Source organism: Ovis canadensis, chromosome 22, assembly GCF_042477335.2.
Source record: "Ovis canadensis isolate MfBH-ARS-UI-01 breed Bighorn chromosome 22, ARS-UI_OviCan_v2, whole genome shotgun sequence".
Taxonomy (NCBI): domain Eukaryota; kingdom Metazoa; phylum Chordata; class Mammalia; order Artiodactyla; family Bovidae; genus Ovis; species Ovis canadensis.
In genome coordinates this window covers 51,869,381-51,889,659 of record NC_091266.1, presented here as the reverse complement: position 1 = coordinate 51,889,659, position 20,279 = coordinate 51,869,381, and the positions used below count along the sequence as shown (strand labels likewise).

At 44.6% G+C, this 20,279-nt stretch overlaps 1 protein-coding gene across 7 annotated transcripts in view; it reads left to right on the top strand.

Annotated features, from left to right (window-relative positions):
• GFRA1 (GDNF family receptor alpha 1) overlaps positions 1-20,279 on the top strand; it is a 230,609-nt gene that overhangs the window by 61,475 nt on the left and 148,855 nt on the right. For 3 of the 7 annotated variants that reach the window (XM_069567623.1, XM_069567621.1, XM_069567622.1), the window contains exon 5: positions 6,130-6,144. The exons of the other annotated variants lie outside the window; for them this stretch is intronic. In XM_069567623.1, the coding sequence (XP_069423724.1) occupies positions 6,130-6,144 (15 nt within the window). The remainder of the gene's footprint in view (positions 1-6,129; positions 6,145-20,279) is intronic. 7 annotated transcript variants of the gene reach the window in all.

Here is a 20,279-nt window from a genome sequence, read left to right as displayed (position 1 = left end):
AATTTTCTTTCTGTAGTTCAAACCACAGGAGGACTCACAAGACAGCTCTCTCCCCAGGTGAGACTTCCTAAATGGGAGTTAAGTACAGGCATTTTCAAGAAACTAAACTCCCCTCATACATAATTTAACCTAGAAAAGAAAGCAAAATTGAGAGAGTACTATGATCACATTGTTCGAGGGCTAGTAACTACTTCCCCTAGTCTTAGGGAAATCAGGCACACCGTCACTATTTGGCATATCTTTAATGCTGTGGGATGTGGGCTAGATGTGATATTGTAATAATAGTGAGGGTTTCTCTAACCATAGTTATGGGCTGAGCTATGGATTGAAATAGTAAATTATTCCTAGCAGACTGAATGGGCAATAAGACTGCCATCTAGTTCCCCTCATAAAACAAAGCAATAGATAAATAAAGGAGATCCAACTCACTTAACCTGCGTGGCTCTGTGCACCGCTAATTATTAACCCAGGCACAAGAGAAGGGTTCACCCAGAGTGTGGTTAAATCATTTTTAATAGAGGTAAACACGAGCCATGTGGATGAGTAGCACTCAAGCAAGTTTTTAATCAGCAACGTTTAGGAATCACCCAGCCTAATTGCCATAACTTATTAATAATAATAAATAATCTGGTCTTTTTATGGCTCCCGTCTCTGGAGGACTCAGTGCATTAAAGATCTCTGGGGTGTGAATCTCTCAGTAGCTATGGGGGAGGTGGGCAAATATCCTTGATGCTCATTCCTAACAGAAGAAAGTGGACATTGAGGCCAAGAAAGGCAAATCTGAGTTCGTTCTTTTTTACTTGCTTCTTCCTATATCTGAATCGCCAATTTATAGATGCCCTTTCATCTATCTATAGGACCAGAATGGCTCTGGTGGGGGTGGGGTCGGAGAACAGGCTTTTCTTTGTTGACGTGAATGATTAGGGTTGAGGTTTTTTCCCTTGGGAAGTGAGTATGAGCAGAGCTTTGTCTGAAGGAGTTCATTTCCTCTGCACAAGTGTCCCTGGTGTCCTTTGGGTTCAACCTGACTGTGGCTAGGCTGGGCACTGGAAACTCCTAACTCCTTAATTGCATGATTTCCAGTTCCTGGCGGAGCAGAGAAGATGGCACCAAGTCTTATTCTCAGTCATTCTCTGCTGCAGCAGGTGGGGGATGAGGAAATGTTTGTGTAAATGATCAGACTTAACCTCCCCACTGCCATGGCGTGAGCATTAAGATCTCTCCAGGTCAGCTTGGTTCAAAGGCTGTACGTGATTGACTCCCAGATAATTCTTAGTGGTTGGTTAGACTGGACAGAGATGATTGCCCTCAAAGTTTGAGGCCATTTAATTCCTATAAGTGACTAGTTCTTGCGGGTTGGGGGTGGTGGACACATGTGCCAGAATAGAAGATGACAAAAGGTATTTCTGTGGCTGATGCCCTTTGAGGTCTGCAGTTTTGGCAGATGTAAAGTGGCACAGAATCTACTTTCTTCTCACTTATTTTCCATTCTTCTGTCCATGAATCACGTGAACATGAGCCTGGATGGCTGCTTCTGTTTGGAAAAGTGAAATTTTAAAGAGGGTACCCAAGCAGTTATTATTCAGAGCAAAGAGCTAGGTAATGCTAAGAATGGAATGATTTCTGTCGTAAGAGTACAAAAGACATAAATTTAGAGTGTAAATTATAAGATAACTCATGTGCAAAATTGTTGTAATATTTATACTAGTGTTCATTAAAATTTACATTTGAATAAAAGGTGCAAAATGTAAATGAAGCTGAAAAGTGGATTTGAAAAGAATCTGAGATAGCTTATATGAAAATCAGGAGAGTTTTCTAGGATAGATGATAGGAATAGTACTCTATGTAGGTTTGTCTGTTAAACCATGAAATATACAGTAGGATTGGAACGAATAAGGTCTCTGATCCCTGAATCTCTGCCTGAATTTCCTCCCTCCCTGCCCACTGATACTTTCCAGTAACTCAGATCAGTACTGAAAGCCACGGAGAGGAGGTTGAAGTTTCTGGACGGATGTCGAGGCTGGATCCGTATTTGAAAGGCTAATCTCATTTCACTGATGTTTTCAATGTTGGAAATTTTTGTCTGTATTCATTAAAGGAGAATGATAAATCTCTAATTTGTACTTTGCTACTAATAGGGATGATTTTGTGCTTCATTAAGGTTAAATGAATCTCATGTCGTCCTGGCTCAGCCTTTCACGGACACCATGTGTGATCTTGGGAGAGATCTCTTCCTTCTCTGGGACTCAGTTTCTTCATCTATAAAACAAGGGGGTTGTAGCAGACGAGTGTTGAGAGATACCAGCCCCCTGCCCTTCCCTCCTGTGTGGGAACACACCATGCCAGGTAGTTAGGATCCACAAAGGCCATCAAGACGCATAGCTCTTGTTCTCAGGAGCACATGGTCTTCATAAATAACTAATTATAGTATGAACTCTAATTGCAACATGCACAAGTTACTCTGGGAGCACAGAGGCGGAAAGAGCGACTTCCTTCTCTGCAGGGATGGGCTCTGAGAAACTTCGCAGTGGCTGTGACATTTGAAGGGGGAGGAGGAGGGCTTCTCCAGGTGTGCAGGCTGGTCAGAGGGTGGGTGGCTCAGACTGTGCGTTGCAGGCAGCAGATGCACGTGACTGTGCTAATTCAGGGAGCTGCACGTGATCCTTCTCATCATCTCTGGACCGTCAAGGCATGGGGGCCGAGTAGCTTTGTATACACTGCTATGTCAGAACTTGGGCCAGTGATGAATTACTGAGGTTAGAGAGTAATGTATGGCATGTATAAATTAAAGCAGGGTTTAAGTTTTCCTGTAATGGCACCAGTGTGGCCCATTTACATTCCAGTTGGCTTTCCTGAGTGTGAGAAGAGGGGTGGTGATTTAGCCAACTCCCTGGGAGTTTTAAGCCTATGTTGGTCTCATCTGTCCAATAGCCACTGGCCTAGGTATGCCCTGGGGAGCATGCGTGTTGCACGTGAGTGACACCCTTATGAGGGCACATGTGCCCCAATTGGGGCTTTCCTGGTGGCTCAGATGGTAAAGAATCTGCCTGCAATGCAAGAGACCCAGGTTTGATCCTTGGGTCAGGAAGATCCCCTGGAGAAGGGACTGGCAATCCACTCCAGTATTCTTGCCTGGAGATTTCCATGGGCAGAGGAACCTGGAATGAAAACTGTTCTCACTGGTCTTCTCTCCTTGCAGTCTGTTTAACTCATTAAGTACATGGTTATCCACACCATCTGTGAGCCCTTGGCTCTTTGTGACCTTGTGAGAGTGGATGTTTTAGCTGAAGACTGACAGCAAATACAGATGTTGATGATATAATTCTCATTTAGTTTTTTTTTTAGGGCTTTCTATGTTAAATTATTCTATATTAGCATTCTTTTTTTAAACTTTATTTTGCTTCACAATACTGTATTGGTTTTGCCATACATTGCAGGTAAATTTTAAATTCAGATTGTAAATGTAGGGCATGCTCATTGTTAAATTTAAAATAATACAGAAATTCTCACATAATATTTAAAATGATCCCAGATGCAATTACCTGAAGGTTAACATTTCTGTGACTATCATCACAGGTCTCTAGACATATACACCCATACATGCACATACACGGGCTCAGGATACATGTTCCATGTTACTTTCCGATTTCTTTGCTCAAAAATAATAAAAATCTTCCACCATTTTAAATGGCTGAGCCATAATCTACTGAATAGATGTATTGTTTTTGATTTGGTTCTCTGCTGCTGCTGCTACTGCTGCTAAGTCGCTTCAGTCGTGTCTGACTCTGTGCAACCCCAGAGATGGCAGCCCACCAGGCTCCCCCGTCATTGGGATTCTCCAGGCGAGAACAGTGGAGTGGGTTGCCATTTCCTTCTCCAACGCATGAAAGTGAAAAGTGAAAGTGATGTCGCTCAGTCGTGTCCAACTCCTAGCGACCCCATGGACTGCAGCCCACCAGGCTCCTCCATCCATGGGATTTTCCAGGCAAGAGTACTGGAGTGGGGTACCATTGCCTTCTCCTTGACAGGCAAATAGACAATCTCTGTTGCTTGTCCTTTATACACAATGCTGTAATGAACATCCTTGTAGACTTTAGATATTTGAAGACCTTTAGATATTTTATTAGATGACACTCCTAGCAGTGGTGTTGTTAGGTTAAGGATGTGTACTTTAACTTTTCCATACATACTGTCAAACTATCTTGTAGAAGTTTTGTATCTGTTTACAACCCCGTGTTGGCTCAGATGGTAAAGAATACCTGCAGTGCTGGAGACCCTGGTTTGATCCCTGGGTTGGGAAGATGCCCTGGAGGAGGGCATGATAACCCACTTCAGTGTTCTTGCCTGGAGAATCTCCACGGAGAGAGGAGCCTGGCAGGCTACAGTCCCTAGGGTCACAAAGAGTCAGACGTGGCTGAGCATGGCACAACCCCATGATCAGGGCAGGAACTGGCTTACGTCTGCATAGTAGTGTCTGTATTCTTGCCAATGCTATCCTCCATCTTTGAATTACTGGATGAGAAAGTAGGACCAGACAGGAATATCTTGGGGGTGATTGAGAGTCTGTAGAAGCCTGATGTCAAAAAGTACCTTGCAGGGACTTCCCTGGCAGTCCAGTGTTAACCTTCCAAGGGGTAAAGTTTCGATCCCTGGTCAGGAAACTAAGATCCCACATGCCTCATGACCAAAAACCCAAAGCATAAACAGAAGCAATATTTTAACAGATTCAGTAAGACTTTAAAAATTGTCCACATCAAAAAAAAAAAAAATCTTAAAAAATGTACCTGACCTATGCATTCATGTTCACCAAAAGATATGGACAAAACATCACAGTTTGTAATCGCCCAACAGTTGTCTTCAGAAACAATCCAAATATCCATCCACATTAGGATGGAGAAATAAATTATGATAAAATCATAAAATCACCCAGTAGAATACTACCTGGCAGTGAGAATGGATGGCCTTCTACATGCCACAGCATGGATGACTCCCATAATCACTGTAGAGTAAAGAAGGCAGACAGAACAAATTTGTATTGGATTAATTCGTTTGTATAAAGCCTGTTGGCTCAACAGGTAAAGAACCTGCCTGCAATGCAGGAGATGTGGGTTCAACCCCTGGTTCGGGAAGATCCCCTGGAGGAGGAGGCCATGGCAACCCACTCCAATATTCTTGCCTGGAGAATCTCATGGAGAGAGGAGGCTGGTGGGCTGTGGTCACAGAGAGCTGACCATAACTGAAGCAAATGAGCACAGAGCCCAGAAGTATGCCTAGTGGTTACCGTTGGCAGGCGTTAGCCAGTGCTTGTTAATTTATGCTTTTTGCTAATGTGTGTGTTTTCAGATGCCAGACCTAGTGCTTGGCATACGAATTAGTATTTTTTTTTCAACTTGTCACAGATTTTGACTTCAGATTTAACATGAAGACCTGGTGTTATTAGTTGTGAATTATATGTGGAGAATTCATACAGATTTTGTGCTTATTACGATTTAAATATGGAACTCTAGTAGATTCACAGGTCTTTCCTCTGTTTATCCTATTGTGTGCCATTGTCACTTCTGTTGTTTATAAACCAGCCCGGCAGCTTAGTAGTAGACAAGAAGATGGTTTGTGGAATCAGACAGATTTGGGTTCAATCCTGAGCTCATTGCTTATTCTTCTGTGGTCTTGGATCAGTTTCTCAACCACCCAGAAGCTCAGTATCCCTATTTATAAAGTAAGGATAATATTGCAACTTGCCTCATAGGGTTGTAGTGAAAATAGTAATATTAAAATGAATAGTAACTGGCAACTTATGTATGTTTACCATGTCCTGGACACCAGTCTAAGACTTTAAAACATAGGACACAGTTTGTTTAATCTTTCCAATGCAAATGTATTTGTGGTTTAGGAATCTGTAAGCCACAGGGTTAGTAAGCATCGAGCCAGGATTTAAACCCACGCAGTTCCCTTCCAGAGCTCAAGCTTTTAACCACTGTCTCTGAGTAGAGGAAATATTGTACTAAGAGGGTTTAGTACAGTCAGTATATGTTAGCTATGATGCTCATCACTGTCATTTACAACATAATTACTAATTTTTTTCTCCTTTCTCTCTCCCTTTTTCCTCCTGTTTTTCCTTCTTCCTGGCAGATGTTTTCCAGCAAGGTAAGCTCATTGCCTCCTGCCTGCTTTTCTATTGCTTGTGCTCTTTTGGGAAAGAATATCACCTGCGTGCAGAGGGTTATGGGGCTTTCCATCCTTCTATGGACGTGCCACGGGGACTTTAGGACAGACGTACCGTGAGGAGGATGGTCTGGAGTGGCCTGAAGTGCCATCAGCCTTCCAGAACCTCTGCTGTCCAGCCTCTGCCCCTTCCTCTGGACCTTGCTTGGGGGTAGAATGAGGACTGGACAGTTGGGGCGGGGACATTGGGCACGGGTTCATGCCCAGGCACCTGTCCAAGGGCAGGGCTGCTGTGGGCTTGTGAGACAGGTGGGGAGCAGATGTCTCTGGAGGGGATCGGGTGGAGGCCCCTGTTTCTCAGAGCTCCTGCATCCAGGCCAGCTTCTGCTTGGTCAGGTCTCCACACGCCACCTCCACCTGGGAGCTTCTCTGTCAAGCAAAGGTGTGGGCAAGACCATGGCTGGCTGGCCACTTTGTGCCCTTCAGCCCAGAGGGACCTCACAATCCCTCCAGTTGGGCCAGTGATTGAGAGAAACCCGGCAAGGGTGTGCAGTGTCTTACATAGTTTTCCAGTCAAGTTTATATGTTCAGGGGAGCTGGAGAGGGAAAGCGTAGACTGTGTCTAAGCTATGTGTCCTTCTGGCTCATGTTTAAGTCCCCACTCAGGATGCACAGTTTCTGCACTCTGGGAGACTCGCGGGCATGGCCTTATCGAACCCACTAGATACACCGTCAGGGCAACTGCCTCTTTCCATTTTTCATCACCATCTGAAACTACTGGGAGAAAGTGGACAGACCAGATTGTTTATATATTCAAGGTGGGAAGCGTGTGTATCCCATGGCTGCCACCTCATTCTCGAATCCCAGGCTGCCTTAGGATAAAAGAGACTGGAGTTAAAAAAAAAAAAAAAATCCAGGCATCACATAAGTAGCTTCCAGATAATTTTATGGGCTGGATATTTTCTCAATGATTATTTTACCCCAAACATGCAGCATGTGATGGAGAAGGTCTGTCTGCTTTCTCTGATCGAAACGCAGTTGTGGGTAACAACGAAGGGACTTGTGTTGTCTTTTAAGAGTGTGGAGTCACAGACCTACTTTTATAAATAATTCATAAATCTAAACCAGCCAGAAGTAATAAGTTCCATTTGGCTGGAGACGAAGCGATGGGCAAAATTGAGAAGGTGCCACGACTGTGGGTGTAAAGCATGTGCCGTCAGGGTCCTGGCTACAGTGCGTTTTCTTCCTTGACACATTGAGGGTTCGATGACCTGCTATGGGAGGCAGTTTTGTTTTTTTTCTATAAACTAGAGAGCCAAGCTCTCCCCAATGCCGAACTACGTGTCTTCTTTTGAGACATAAAATGTGTGAGTTTGGAAAAGTCTTGTTGGAGCCGGCATGCCGAGGCCCCTGGAGAATGGAGAGAGAAAAGGTTGGTGTCAGATCTGGCTTTTCTACCTACAACCATGAGCATTCAGTTATTGTAGTCAGTATAAAAAATGGCTTATCAGACTGCTCATGTCAAGTTTGCCTCCTTTTTAATCAGTCATGCCATTCCATTGATGGGATTTGACTGTCGGTAACAATGATATGCAGAGCAAAACTTATAATCACCTGTAAATCATGGACTATCGAGACTTAATAACATCTTCCAGAGACAGAAGCTGCTAGCTATCCCTGGCCCTGTGAGATAGTACTAGGATTACAGATGGGGAGAACTGAACTTGCTTTTGTGAATTATTTACATGGCTCTGGCCTTTGTAGGACTGTTTCGTACAGAGGGACATTCTCTGAAATGATGGCCGAGAACTCACCAGCTGGTACCCCTCCTTACCTCTGCTTCTGGCCATTCTGCCTGTGAAATGAATGCTCAGTAAAATGTGACAGTAAAAATGTGTCAGTGACAGTAACCTCAGAAAAAGACAAAGCTTCTCTGTCTTGCAGACAATGTCTGAAACGTGACTGCACAGCATCTTCTTGGGGCTGGGGGCGGGGGGATGGGTGCGCAGAAACTTTGCTACCAGAATTGTGCCATTAACTTGAAACACAGGGGCCATGAAGTGTGCTAGAAATAAACAGCAGAAAACTATGTGATTTCAGGTGAACAGAAGCCACAGGGCCGTTTCTGCCGCCCATCAAGGCAACTGTGAGTGGCTCTGGGCTGACCATGCCATGGGCATCAGGCCCGGCTTGCTTTGGTTTACCCAGGGACTGAAGGCCAGCTGGGTTGGGGAGTGCTGGTTTGCAAAAATGTACTCTTGGCCATGAGCAAGTAAGGTCTCTTTGCCCAGAGGAATCCTTGCAGGTTGGGGCTGCCGTACGCCAAGGCTGGCAGAAGAGGGAAACAGGCTTGCAAGTTGACAACATCAGATGTTCTCAGAGGAAACCGAAGTTTTTCCTCTGGATAGCATTATCTTTTCTTTCACTACAGATCAATCTTGTTATAGCAGATGACAGCGCAGCAGCTACTGCGGGTCTTTCTCTGCTGGTACCGTGGTGTGTGCACGTGGGAGCTGATTTCTACCCTCAGAGCCGTTTCTGAGTTTGTCTCGGTTCTTTCATCTGTAAATGCCACTTGCTGTGACAGACTACAGGGCCCGAGGACAGTCAGGGACCAGTGGGTCCGCAGCTGGGCCTTCCGTGTGTAGGAGTTCTGGGGACCATGGGGCCACATTTTCAAGGAGCCTTAATTGACCCACATTATCTGGCATCCACAGAGCTCATGAGCCACTGGATGGCTCTCAGGAATTCTGAAGAGCCACAGAATTGCTCTTCACAACATCAAATGCAATTGAAAAATGCTGTACATGCGCATGTGTCTAGAATCTTGAGTTTTAGGGCACTTTTATACTGATCGTTTAATAATGAAGTCAAGACTACATGCACACACACACACCGCACAGCTCATTTGAAGTTACTGAAGCACCTTTGAATGCTCATCCATGGGCTCAACCTTGATTCTGAAATTGAACGGAAACTGAGTGGCTTGGAAATGAGAACACCACCACTCAGCTGGGCGTTTGAAAGTGTCAGCAGGCACCATATAAACATTTCACCATTGAGTTAATTCTCTGCTCAGTGAACTGAAGTCCTTTATAGACTCTGTGCCCGAAGAGGTATAGCCTTCCCTCCTCCTCAGTTCTCACCTGGAGCTGGGATCTTGCTATTAGAGAGGGTTTTCTTCCAGCTGAAGTAATTTTTGATACTTTTCAAACATAGTGCACTTGTTTATTTTGTACTTTCTATGAAGATAAAGGAGTGACTGGAACGGCGAAGTCCCCTGTTCTCATGGAACTCATGATCGAGCTTGGGGAACATTTGGTGCCAGGCATGCAAATTAATAAACAAGATAAATTTCAAGAGGGATACAAGAAGTGAGGGCTTCCCTAGTAGCTCAGCTGGTAAAGAATCTGCTTGCAACACAGGAGACCCCATTTTGATTTCTGGGTTGGGAAGATCCCCTGGAGAAGGGATAGGCTACCCACTCCAGTATTCTTGGGCTTGCCCTGATGGCTCACTTGGTAAAGAATCTGCCTGCAGTGCGGGAGATCTGGGTTCAATTTCTGGACTGGGAAGATCCCCTGGAGGAGGGCATGGCAACCTACTCCAGTATTCTTGGCTGGAGAATCCTCATGGATTCTCCATGGGCTGCAGTCCATGTGGTTGCAAAGAGTTGAACATGACTGAGCGATTACGCACAGCACAGCATAAGCAGTGAAGAATATATCATGGATGGTACACTAGGGGCTCAGAGGGCCAGGGATGTTACATGGGGGTGGCCAGAGAGTGACAAGGAAGACCAGCTATTGGAGGATCTGGGGCCCAGCAAGAAAACTTGCAAGGGAGGGGCCTGGTGGGCAGGAACGCCCTCATATTCCAGAATCAGAAGGAAGCTGGTGTGGAAGAGGAAGTTGTATGAAATGAGCAAGGAGAGGAGGGCAGGCATGGTCTAGGGATCAGAGGAAGGAAGTCCATGGTGGTAGTGGTGAGTTTTAAGTAGAAGAGTCACATGGTCTTAGTTACATTTAAAAGCACCACACTGACTGCTGTGAAAATGCGCAAGAACAGCATGTGAGAAGTTAAAACCAGGACCAAGGCTGAGTGCTGAGCAGGCTCGAGCTGGGCTGAGATGGGGCCCTGCCCTCAGGCCCTAGTCGCTCCCTTGAGGAAGTGTGGTGGGTAGTGGGAACTTCCCACCCAGCCAGCTCACCTCTACTGAGCACCATATTTTGTGCCTGTGTGGAGTCTTGTGCCATGACTTAAGGCTGGCAAATTATGCTCCCCAAAGACGCCAATAAAATATTCTTCTATGTGTCTTAAGATTGTAAAAAGCCACTTTGCTCCAGTGCATACATATGTTTTCATCATCTATATTACGTATACATTATTAATGTATGCGCTTCCCTGGTGGCTCAGATGGTAGGGAATCTGCCTGCAGTGCGGATTCCTGGGTTCAATCCCTGGGTTGGGAAGATCCCCTGGAGGAGGGCATGGCAATCTACTTTAGTATTCTTGCCTGGAGAATCCCCCTGGATAGAGGAACCTGGCAGGTTAAAGTCGATGAGGTTGCAAAGAGTCGAACACGACTGAGCAACTAAGCACAGCACATTAGTGTGTGTGTGTGTGTATATGTATAAATATGCCTAGTAGACATCAGTTTTTCCCCCAGTAGGGCTGCTGCCTTTGTTGAGGAGGTTGGTCCAATAGCTTTGCCCAGCAGCCTCGGTTTTCCTATCTGTAAAATGAGAGAGTTGGGGAGATCCTTGACCCAACGTGGCTTCCTGCTGATGGCTCTGTTTTAAGAAGTTTTAAGGGAACTTGAGTTAATGAGTACAAAAATGTCCCATGCTGCAGATTTCGAGTATTGTCCAGAGAACATGGGTGAAAACAGAGGTTGAGAATGAGGTGGCTGAGAATTAAGGTGAAAAGAAACATGGTTGTAGAAGTGTAACCTACTCTCAAGGCTTTTTGGAAACATCAGTTCTTTCCTATGTGTGTTAATAATGGAATTCACACTGGATGGCATTGCTTTTACTAATCTGAAAAGAACAATAAATCATAGTTTGCTTTCTGGCAGCCCAGCCTAGCTCGTTAATTGTTGAGGTGGGTTTGTGATCACAGTGACCACTGCCATTTATAATGTGCTTGACTTAAGCTCTTTCGTATTTTTCAAATGTGTTGGTCTAACTGCTGGAGCTGGATCTTAGGTTTTTCCCAACCACTTCAGAAAACCCATCTATTATAAAACTCTGACCCTTTAGCCATGAATTATGGTCCCCCTGGTAACATTATACATTATGAAATATTGTTTTCTTTATGAATGTGGGATTTGGGTGAATAAATTAAATCTATTGTTACCACCTCCAGGGAAAAACTCCAAGTTGTCATATGATGCTAACAAGTAAATGAGAAAAATGCGTGAACATTCTTATGGTGGAAAGTGGCTGATTCCCTGGTCACACGTTTCTAAGCTAATATTTATGGTGTATATATATAGCATCCCCCTTTCTGTTCAGAGTCAGTAGAATATTCCGAGTCATGTAGGAAATGCATTCATCTTTCCAGCACAAACTGAACATTATCATTTAATTTCATGTAGATTCACTTTGTGTGAGTGCCTTGTGTAGGAAAACGATAGGCATATTTAAATAGTCACATTCTCTGAGATGCTTTATGACATTCTGCCTGGGCTGTGCAAGGTGGTCTGTTTCCTGCCAGCTGGCCTCGAGTAATGCTTTTCCTTGTAGCAGATTCTGTGTCCTCACTCCAATCCTGAAGTATGCTTTTCAGGTGAGGTCTCAGAGTCTCTCTCCCCAGTTAGTAGAGTTTCACAATCGCCAGATCAATGAAAGGGGGTAAGTTTTATTGTTGAGATGGTTGCTAATAACAAGAGGAATTTTTCTTCTCTAAATTTTATTTTATTGGGATGATAATAATGATGATGACGGTACCACCAATGTTTGTCCATGTCCTGTATTCTAGGCATTGGGACAGTTGCTTTGTACACATTTTCCCGTTGAATCAGTCCCCGTATTTTCTGAAGTAGGTTTTATAACCAGCAATCCCACTTTACAGGGGAGAAAACTGAGCACAGAGTAGAATCCATCTAGTGATGTTTATATAAGTCATGAGTAGTAGAGCCAGGATTTTATTTTATTTTATTTTATATTTTGTGGGTTCGAATCCCACCAGAGTCAATTTTATTTTATTTTTTTCCTTTCCTCTTTTTCCGACTTTTTCTTAAAGTCTCCCACCCTTCTCCTCCTATGCTATCTCAGTGTTTTCCAGCTGGTTTCAGTTCTAACCTCAGCCTCTGCTCTGCTCTCTTCTTTACTTATCTGTCTGCCCCGGGGGGCTTGGGCCGAGGAGAGCAGGAATGGGAGTGGGAGACAGAAGGGGAGGGAAAGTGGGTGTGAACGCTGAGATAAAGGCAGGGCCCTGGCTCCAGGAAGGAGAAGGCGATGGCACCCCACTCCAGTCCTCCTGCCTGGAAAATCCCAAGGACGGAGGAGCCTGGTGGGCTGCAGTCCATGGGGTCGCAAAGAGTCGGACACAACTGAACAACTTCACTTTCACTTTTCACTTTCATGCATTGGAGAAGGAAATGGCAACTCACTCCGGTGTTCTTGCCTGGAGAATCCCAGGGACAGAGGAGCCTGGTGGGCTGCCGTCTATGGGGTCACACAGAGTTGGACACGACTGAAGCGACTTAGCAGTAGCAGCTGGCTCCGAGACACATGGAGACTTAATAACCACTTTATACTATGTATTAGGGACTCAGGAAAAGACTGGGGCTGGATTGGGGGCAGAGGGTACAATCCTAGACACAAGGGGATGGGCGCAGGGAGAAGGGACAGGGACCAGGCCAATACATATTTATTTATTTTGGTTGAAAGACCATATTCTACAGTAAAGTTTTAGGTTTTCTGAAAAATTGTGAAGCTAGAGAGTCACCATATACCCTGCACCCCGTTTCCCCTATTACTAACTTCTTACATTAACATGGTTCGTTTGTTACAACTAATGACCCAATATTGATCCATTATTATTAGCTAAACTCCATGGCTTATTCAGATTCCCTTGCATGAGTACATGTGTGCTGATCATTTGCTCAGTTCTGTCTGATTCTTTGCAACCCCATAGACTGTAGCCTTCCAGGCTCCTCTTTACATGTCATTTTTTCAGGCAAGAATACTGGAGTGGGTTGCATTTCCCCCTCCAGGGGATCTTACCAACCCAGGGGTTGAACCTGCGTCTCCTTCGTCTCCTGCAGTGGCAGGCGGATTCTTTACCACTGCGCCACCTGGGAAGCCCATTCCTATTCCCTTAGTTTGTACCTAATGTTCCACCTCTTTTCGGGGATCCTATCCAGGACATCACGTCACTTTTAGTATCCGTGTCTTAGGCTCCTCTTGGCTGTGACAGTTTCTAAGACTTACCTTGTTTTTGATGACCTTGACAGTGTTGGGGAATCCTGGTGCTTTGGGAAGTCTCTGTTGTAGATGTCCCTCTCTGGGAATTTGAATCCTGTTTTTCTCATGATTAGACTGAGGGTATGGGTTTTGGGGAAGATCACAGAGGTAAAGCTCCATTTGCCTGACTTCATATCAAAGGCATTTCCTGTCAACATGATCTATGACTCTTGATGTTGATCTTGAACACCTGGCTGAAGTCGCGTTTGTCAAGTTTTTCCACTGCAAAATTACTTTCTGACTCCTTTCCACACTGTACTCTTTGGAAGGAAATCTACGCATAGCCTACTCTTAGGGAAAGTGCGGAGCTGTGTTCCATCTTATTATACAGAGGCTAGCTGCTCAAGTTATTTTTCTACAAGGGAGATTTGGTTCCTATGCTTCATTTATTACTTTATACAATCATATATTTAGATCAGTATGGACTTAGGATTATTTATTCTATCTTGTTGTTGTCATTTAGTCACTAAGTTGTGCCTGACTCTTTGCAAGTCCGTGGGCTGTAGCCTGCCAGACTCCTCTGTCCATGGGGTTTCCCAGGCAAAAATACCAGATTGAGTTGCCATTTCCTTCTCCAGGGGATCTTCTTGACCCAGGGATCCAACTCACAACTCCTGCTCTGGCGAAGGATTCTTTATCCTATGTGATAGTTGCTCAGTTGTGTCCAATTCTTTGTGACCCCATGGACTGTAGCTTGCCAGGCTCTTCTCCTCATAGAATTTTACTCTATATCTTGGATTACAATGTAATGGCATATTTAATTTATTTTCTTGGCTTGTCCACTGGAAGCTCGCTCAGTGGACTCCTTGTGCCCCTTTGACATACTACTGTCAATTATTTTTTGAGGCCTTCTGCAATACTTTCTGATACTATAAGATGCTCCATGCTCATCTTGTGTATTTCCCATCCCTGTCCTTGAGTCAGCCATTTCCTAAAGGAGCCCTGCTTCCTTTTATTGGAGAATGATGTTAGAAACCAAGATCTGGGTGCTGGGTACGCTTATTGTTATTGGAGTATCATTTCTTCTGGCCCTCTCGGTTGACAGAGCAAAAAATGCATCTATGTGTATTCTAACCCATGTATATATGCCTGTCTGTTTCTATATACAACCAGTTGTATCTATATTTAGTGTGAGTTCTTACTGGTGTGTCTGCTGCTGCTAAGTCACTTCAGTCATGTCCGACTCTGTGTGACCCCATAGATGGCAGCCCACCAGGCTCCCCCGTCCCTGGGATTCTCTAGGCAAGAACACAAGTGGGTTGCCATTTCCTTCTCCAGTGCTTGAAAGTGAAAAGTGAAAGTGAAGTTGTTCAGTTGTGTCCAACTCTTAGCGACCCCATGGACTGCAGCCCACCAGGCTCCTCCATCCATGGGATATCCCAGGCAAGAATACTGGAGTGGGGTGCCATTGCCTTCTCCACTGGTGTGTCTAGCTCTCTTTATTACCACATGGATCATTCTAGGCTTCTCCCCTTGCTTATCTGCACATTCCCACTCCCAAGGTGAGACACTTAAGCCAGGGTTTTCAACTCAGGAAGTCTGACTTAGGCTTTACAACACTGTCCTGATTCCCACTGAAGGACTTTCTTCTACTCCTGGTGAAACGCAGTCACAGGTCCTTGACCTTCCCTAGGCTCAACAGGACCACCCAGATGCAGAGGGGTGAGTTTATTAGATACCTATCTATGTCAGTTCCAGCTGTTGTAACAAAATGCCATAAACAGGGAGTGGGGTGGGGTGTCGAATAGCAAGTGTTTATTTCTCATGGTTCTGGAGCCTGAAAGTATGAGATCAAGTTGCTGGTAGATTCCATGTCTGCTGCGGGCTGGTTTCCTGATCTGGAAAAAGTCGTCTTTTCTCTGTGTCCCTAGGAAGCAGAAGGGAATGAGCTCTCTGGTCCATGCTGATGTCTCCAATGTGTGTGTGTGTGTGAGAAGCAATCTTCTCACTGCATATTCACAATCTCTTCTAATGTCTTTATTAGGACCATGCTTACAATCCGTGCAGTGACATTTTATCTTGAAATGGTTGTGAGTTCAGCTGCCCTCCCAGTTCCTCTCCTAGATATGTCCCTGCTCCTGCTCACTTTGTACAACTCAGGATACCTCTCTGCTGGGTTACCCTGACTCGCTCATCCCAACAGGTGGGGAATTCTGCCTTCTACTCTGCGGAGTTTCCTATTACCCTCTCCTGCCTCCATCAGCACTTCTCTCAACTCATGTTGTTGTAATGATCTGTTTGAGTAAGTCTTCCCACCCCAGATCAAGCCCCTGGACAGAAGGAACTGTGTCTTTTAATTTGAATTCCCAGCACCAAGTGCAGTGCTTAGCACATAGTGGGTGCTCAGTAGATGTTTGATGAATAACAGTGGACTAAAACGACAAAGCTCAGAGGAAACACATTCTGTGTGTATGGTTTATGTGTGTGCACGTGCGTGAACGTGCTCACATATGTACACACACTTCCTTTTATGTTCGACAGTTTAGGTGCTTAGCAAGGTTGAAGCAGATGCTGTCACTGTATAAGTTGGACATTGACAGCAAAGCCAAATCCTTTCTTATCCATGAGTCCAAAAGTCTTTTTGCCATTCTGTTTCCTTCACCACTGGTGTTTTGTTTTTTTTTTTTTTGTTTTTTTTTTTTTTTTAGGGGACAGGTTTTGGACCCAGAATGAATCAGCAGATATTACCTGCTGTGGTCTGTGTGGGTATGAGCAGGAGCATGAGATGTATAGCAGACACATTTCTACCTTCCAAGAGTTGACAATTTTATTGGAAACACAAAGCCAGTCTGTTTAGGGGCCAATGGGCACTACCCTTTCTCAGTGCTGGAGGAAGTCATAGAGGGTGGGGGTTCTTCTGCTGAAAGAGTGGGGCTAGAGATAGTTTAAAGAAGGCGGAAGACCTGAGTGGACAGGACCAGGGCAGACCTGTAGGTGGGCAGATGGAAGACAATCTGAATGGAGGTGGAGGCAAAGACAAGTTTGGTGTTATGCTTATGGGATGTTGAAAGTGCAGTACACTCACCAGGCTCTAGGTTAGGACTGGGTGGGACCAGTGATGGAGGCTTCACAGACTGTCAAGGGCCAAAACCCTCTCTGCTTTCTTGTGCCCCCAAATCTACCAGTGTGATTGAAAAGATTTTGTCTACCAAGTGCATAGTATTGTTGTTGAGTTATTGCACTTTTCTTATTCATTTTATTATGCCTTTTGCTGTTTAAGGTTGACCAATCGGTGTTTCTAATCTTTACAGTGAATTAGTTATGCCCTTGAGTTGATGGAATTCTAATCCAGAAAAAAGCTAGCTTGATATTTTAGATAGCTTGAACAATAGTTTTCTTGGTTATTTTTAAATCTAGGCAGCAAAATTTAGATTTGTTCTAGGAACCACAAGAAAGCCAGTGTAGCTTTTTGAGCAGAGAAATAGCGTGTACTGTGCACACGATGAAAGTGCTATGGTGCTGGGTAACAGAGGATAAAGATGGGCTCTGCTTACTTATGTACAATGTGCCACGCACATACTTTAACGCCTTTCTTCCCCAGAATGACCCTAAGAGTTTCACGTACTCATTTATCTTCATTTTTTATCCCCATTTTTCATATGCTGAAATAGATTCAGAAAGCTCACGTAGCTTTACTTTGCAGAGGGTCTCCCATCTAGTAAAGAACAGGGCCTGAATTCAGAACCAGGCAATTGGACTTAGTTCAAGTTCTTACCACCATATCACAAAGTCATTTTGGAGGGACTAGATTAATGGTTAATGTAGGTGTTAGCTATATGGGTGTTCATTGCAAATTATCTCACCTTTGCTATATGTTTGAAGACTTCATAATAAAATATGGAGAAAACAAAGAAACCTTAGTTGGGTTCTTCATAGGAATAGAGATCACATGGCCTCCACAGTCATGGATAAAGAGAGGTCAGTCAGAGGTTGGGCCTCCCTAGAGGAGTGGGCCGGTCGTGCGGTCCAGCTGTGGGGTTCCAGGTGAGGTGGGGACCCAGGTGAGAGACAGGTGGAGAGCAGGCTGAGTGCTCTGCTAGTTTCCTGGGTGCTCTTGTGATGAATAACGAAGAACTTGAGGGCTTAAAACAACAGAAATTTATTCTCTCACAGTTTTAGAAGTCAAGGGTCTGAAGTCAAGATGTTGGCAGGACCCTGCTCTCTCTGAAGGTTCTAGGGGAGGGTCCTTCCCTGCCTCTTAACCAGCCTGTGGAGGCTCCCAGAAACTCTTGGTTTTCCTCAGCTTGTAGCTGCATCTTTCCAATCTCTTCCTTCACCATCACACAGACTCTTCTCATCTTATAAGTACACCGGTCACTGGATTTAGGGGCCACTCTAATCCAATGTGAGCACGTCATAACTTGATGACATCTGCAGAGACCTTATTTCCAAGCAAGATCACATATTGAGGTTCAGGGTGGGCATGAACTTTTGGGTTGGGGACACTAGTCAACCATGATAAGTGAACAGCCAATTTGGGAGGTCCAGTATAGGGAGAGGGGATTATGGGAGGACAAGGTGGCCGAAAAGAAAGTAAAGGGTTGAAAGATAGGGAGGAAACCCTGAGCAGAGTGGAGAAGGAAATTGAATTAAATTTGGTAAGAGAAAGAAACAAGGGCTCCAGAGAGAGGAAAACAAGGCAAGTAGGTTTTCGAGGAAAGGGCTGTGTCTCAACCATGGGCCTCTCTGTTTATTTATCTCCTGAATATCTTAAAGAATTAAAATGTAAATCTCGGAAATTAAATCCACGGGCACAATGTCAACAGAGAGGGCTTTTGCAGAACAGACAAAGCTGTTCTTTTTCCTTGTGAAACAGCCATGGTGGGAAACCACGTCTGTATGCATAAGATTTATTTGAGATGGATTAAGGTTCATGATGAGCGAATCTCTGAAGGATTGGAGGTGCAGTTCTCATAAGCCTGCAAAAGTTCAGCTCCTTATCTGAGGCTTATCCAAACCTGATGAAACCTTTTAGGCCAGCATGGAGGTTAGGGACCTCCAGCAGCTGAAAGTTAATATCCTGCGTCAGGAAACCACCTGCATTGTGAGGGGCGGCGGGGAGAGAGGCGTATAAATTAATGTGCTCTTGGAAGGGAGGCCCTCTGTGGGTTGGGGCTTCCTGAGCGTGGACCACCCACTCTCTTTGGTAGGGGGATTACAAGCTCAGTCCTTTGAGCCCTTTAGGGGAGGGAGGTAATACCTCCTGGTTCTTGAGATCTTTCACTGCGTTCAGTTCTCATGTCAAATTCAGTTCTCGGTCACCTCCTTAGGCATCCATTTGGATTCTTGGACCCCAGAACATTCTTCCTGTAGTAGGCTGCTCTTTGTTAGGCAATCACCTCTTCAGAGATGCCTTCCCTGGCCATCTTTGTTGAAGATATTTCCCTAGAAATATCACACGGTCCTCCATTGCCTCATCTATTTCCTTACAGCACTGTACAAGATGGGTATTGGGTTAAATAGTGTGCCCCAGGGAACTTCCCTGGTGGTCCAGCAATTAAGGCTTCACACTTCCAAGACAGGGGGTGCGGGTTCAATTCCTGGTTAGGGAACTAACTAAGATTCCACATGCCACAAAGGACGGCAAAATCTTTTTCTTAAAATTTAGGATATAAAGGGTACAATTAAATGGTTTAAAAATACTAGTGTGCCTCCCAAATTCATGATCCCTGAAACCTCACGATGTGACCTTATTTGGAAATAGTGTGAGTGAAAGATCTTGAGATGAAATCGTCCTGGATTTAGAGGGGGTCCTATATTCAATGACTAGCTATTCTTTTAAGAAGAAGAGAGGCCCCAGAGAACTACAGAGGGAAGGTCACATGAAGATGCAGGCAGCAATTGGAGTGATGCTGCCACAAGCCATGGACCACCTGGACCCACCAGAACCTGGAAGAGACAAAGGAGGATTCTCTCCTGGAAACTTTAGAGGGTATACAGCTCTACTGATGCCTTCATTTTAACCTTCTGTCCTCCAGAACTGCAAGAAAATACATTTTTTTATCTTCATTCACCAAGTTTGTGGTCATTTGTTGTAACAGTGCTAAGAAACTAACATAGCGCCTGATACTGTCTGAAATTATTTGTTCATTTTTTGTTTGCTTATGGTTTTCCTGTCTCTCCAGCTGGAATATAAACTACTCAGGTAGCAGGGCCTTGCTGTGTTGTTCATCCCTACATCCCAGTGTTTAGAATAGTGCTGAGTAGAGTGTAGGTGCTCAATAATATTGTCAAATTAATGAACCCTATGAGATAAGCATTGTTGTCTTGATCTCTGGGTGATAAAACTGTCACCCAGAGAGGTTTATTCACTCACCCAAAGTCCCACATTTGGAAGAGTCGGGATTCAAACTCAGGCCTGCTGGTCCTCAGGTTGAGGTTTATTCTACTACATCACAACAGCTTTATTGAAATTAAAAGTATTATCCTTAGAATCTTTATGACTTATTTGAAACGCATCTCCCCCAAATAATATAGTTTTATACAATGGCAGCCCACTCCAGTACTCTTGCCTGGAAAATCCCATGGACAGAGGAGCCTGGTGGGCTGCAGTCCATGGGGTCTAAGAGTCAGACATGACTGAGCGACTTCACTTTTCCTTTTCACTTTCATGCATTGGAGAAGGAAATGGCACCCCACTCCAGT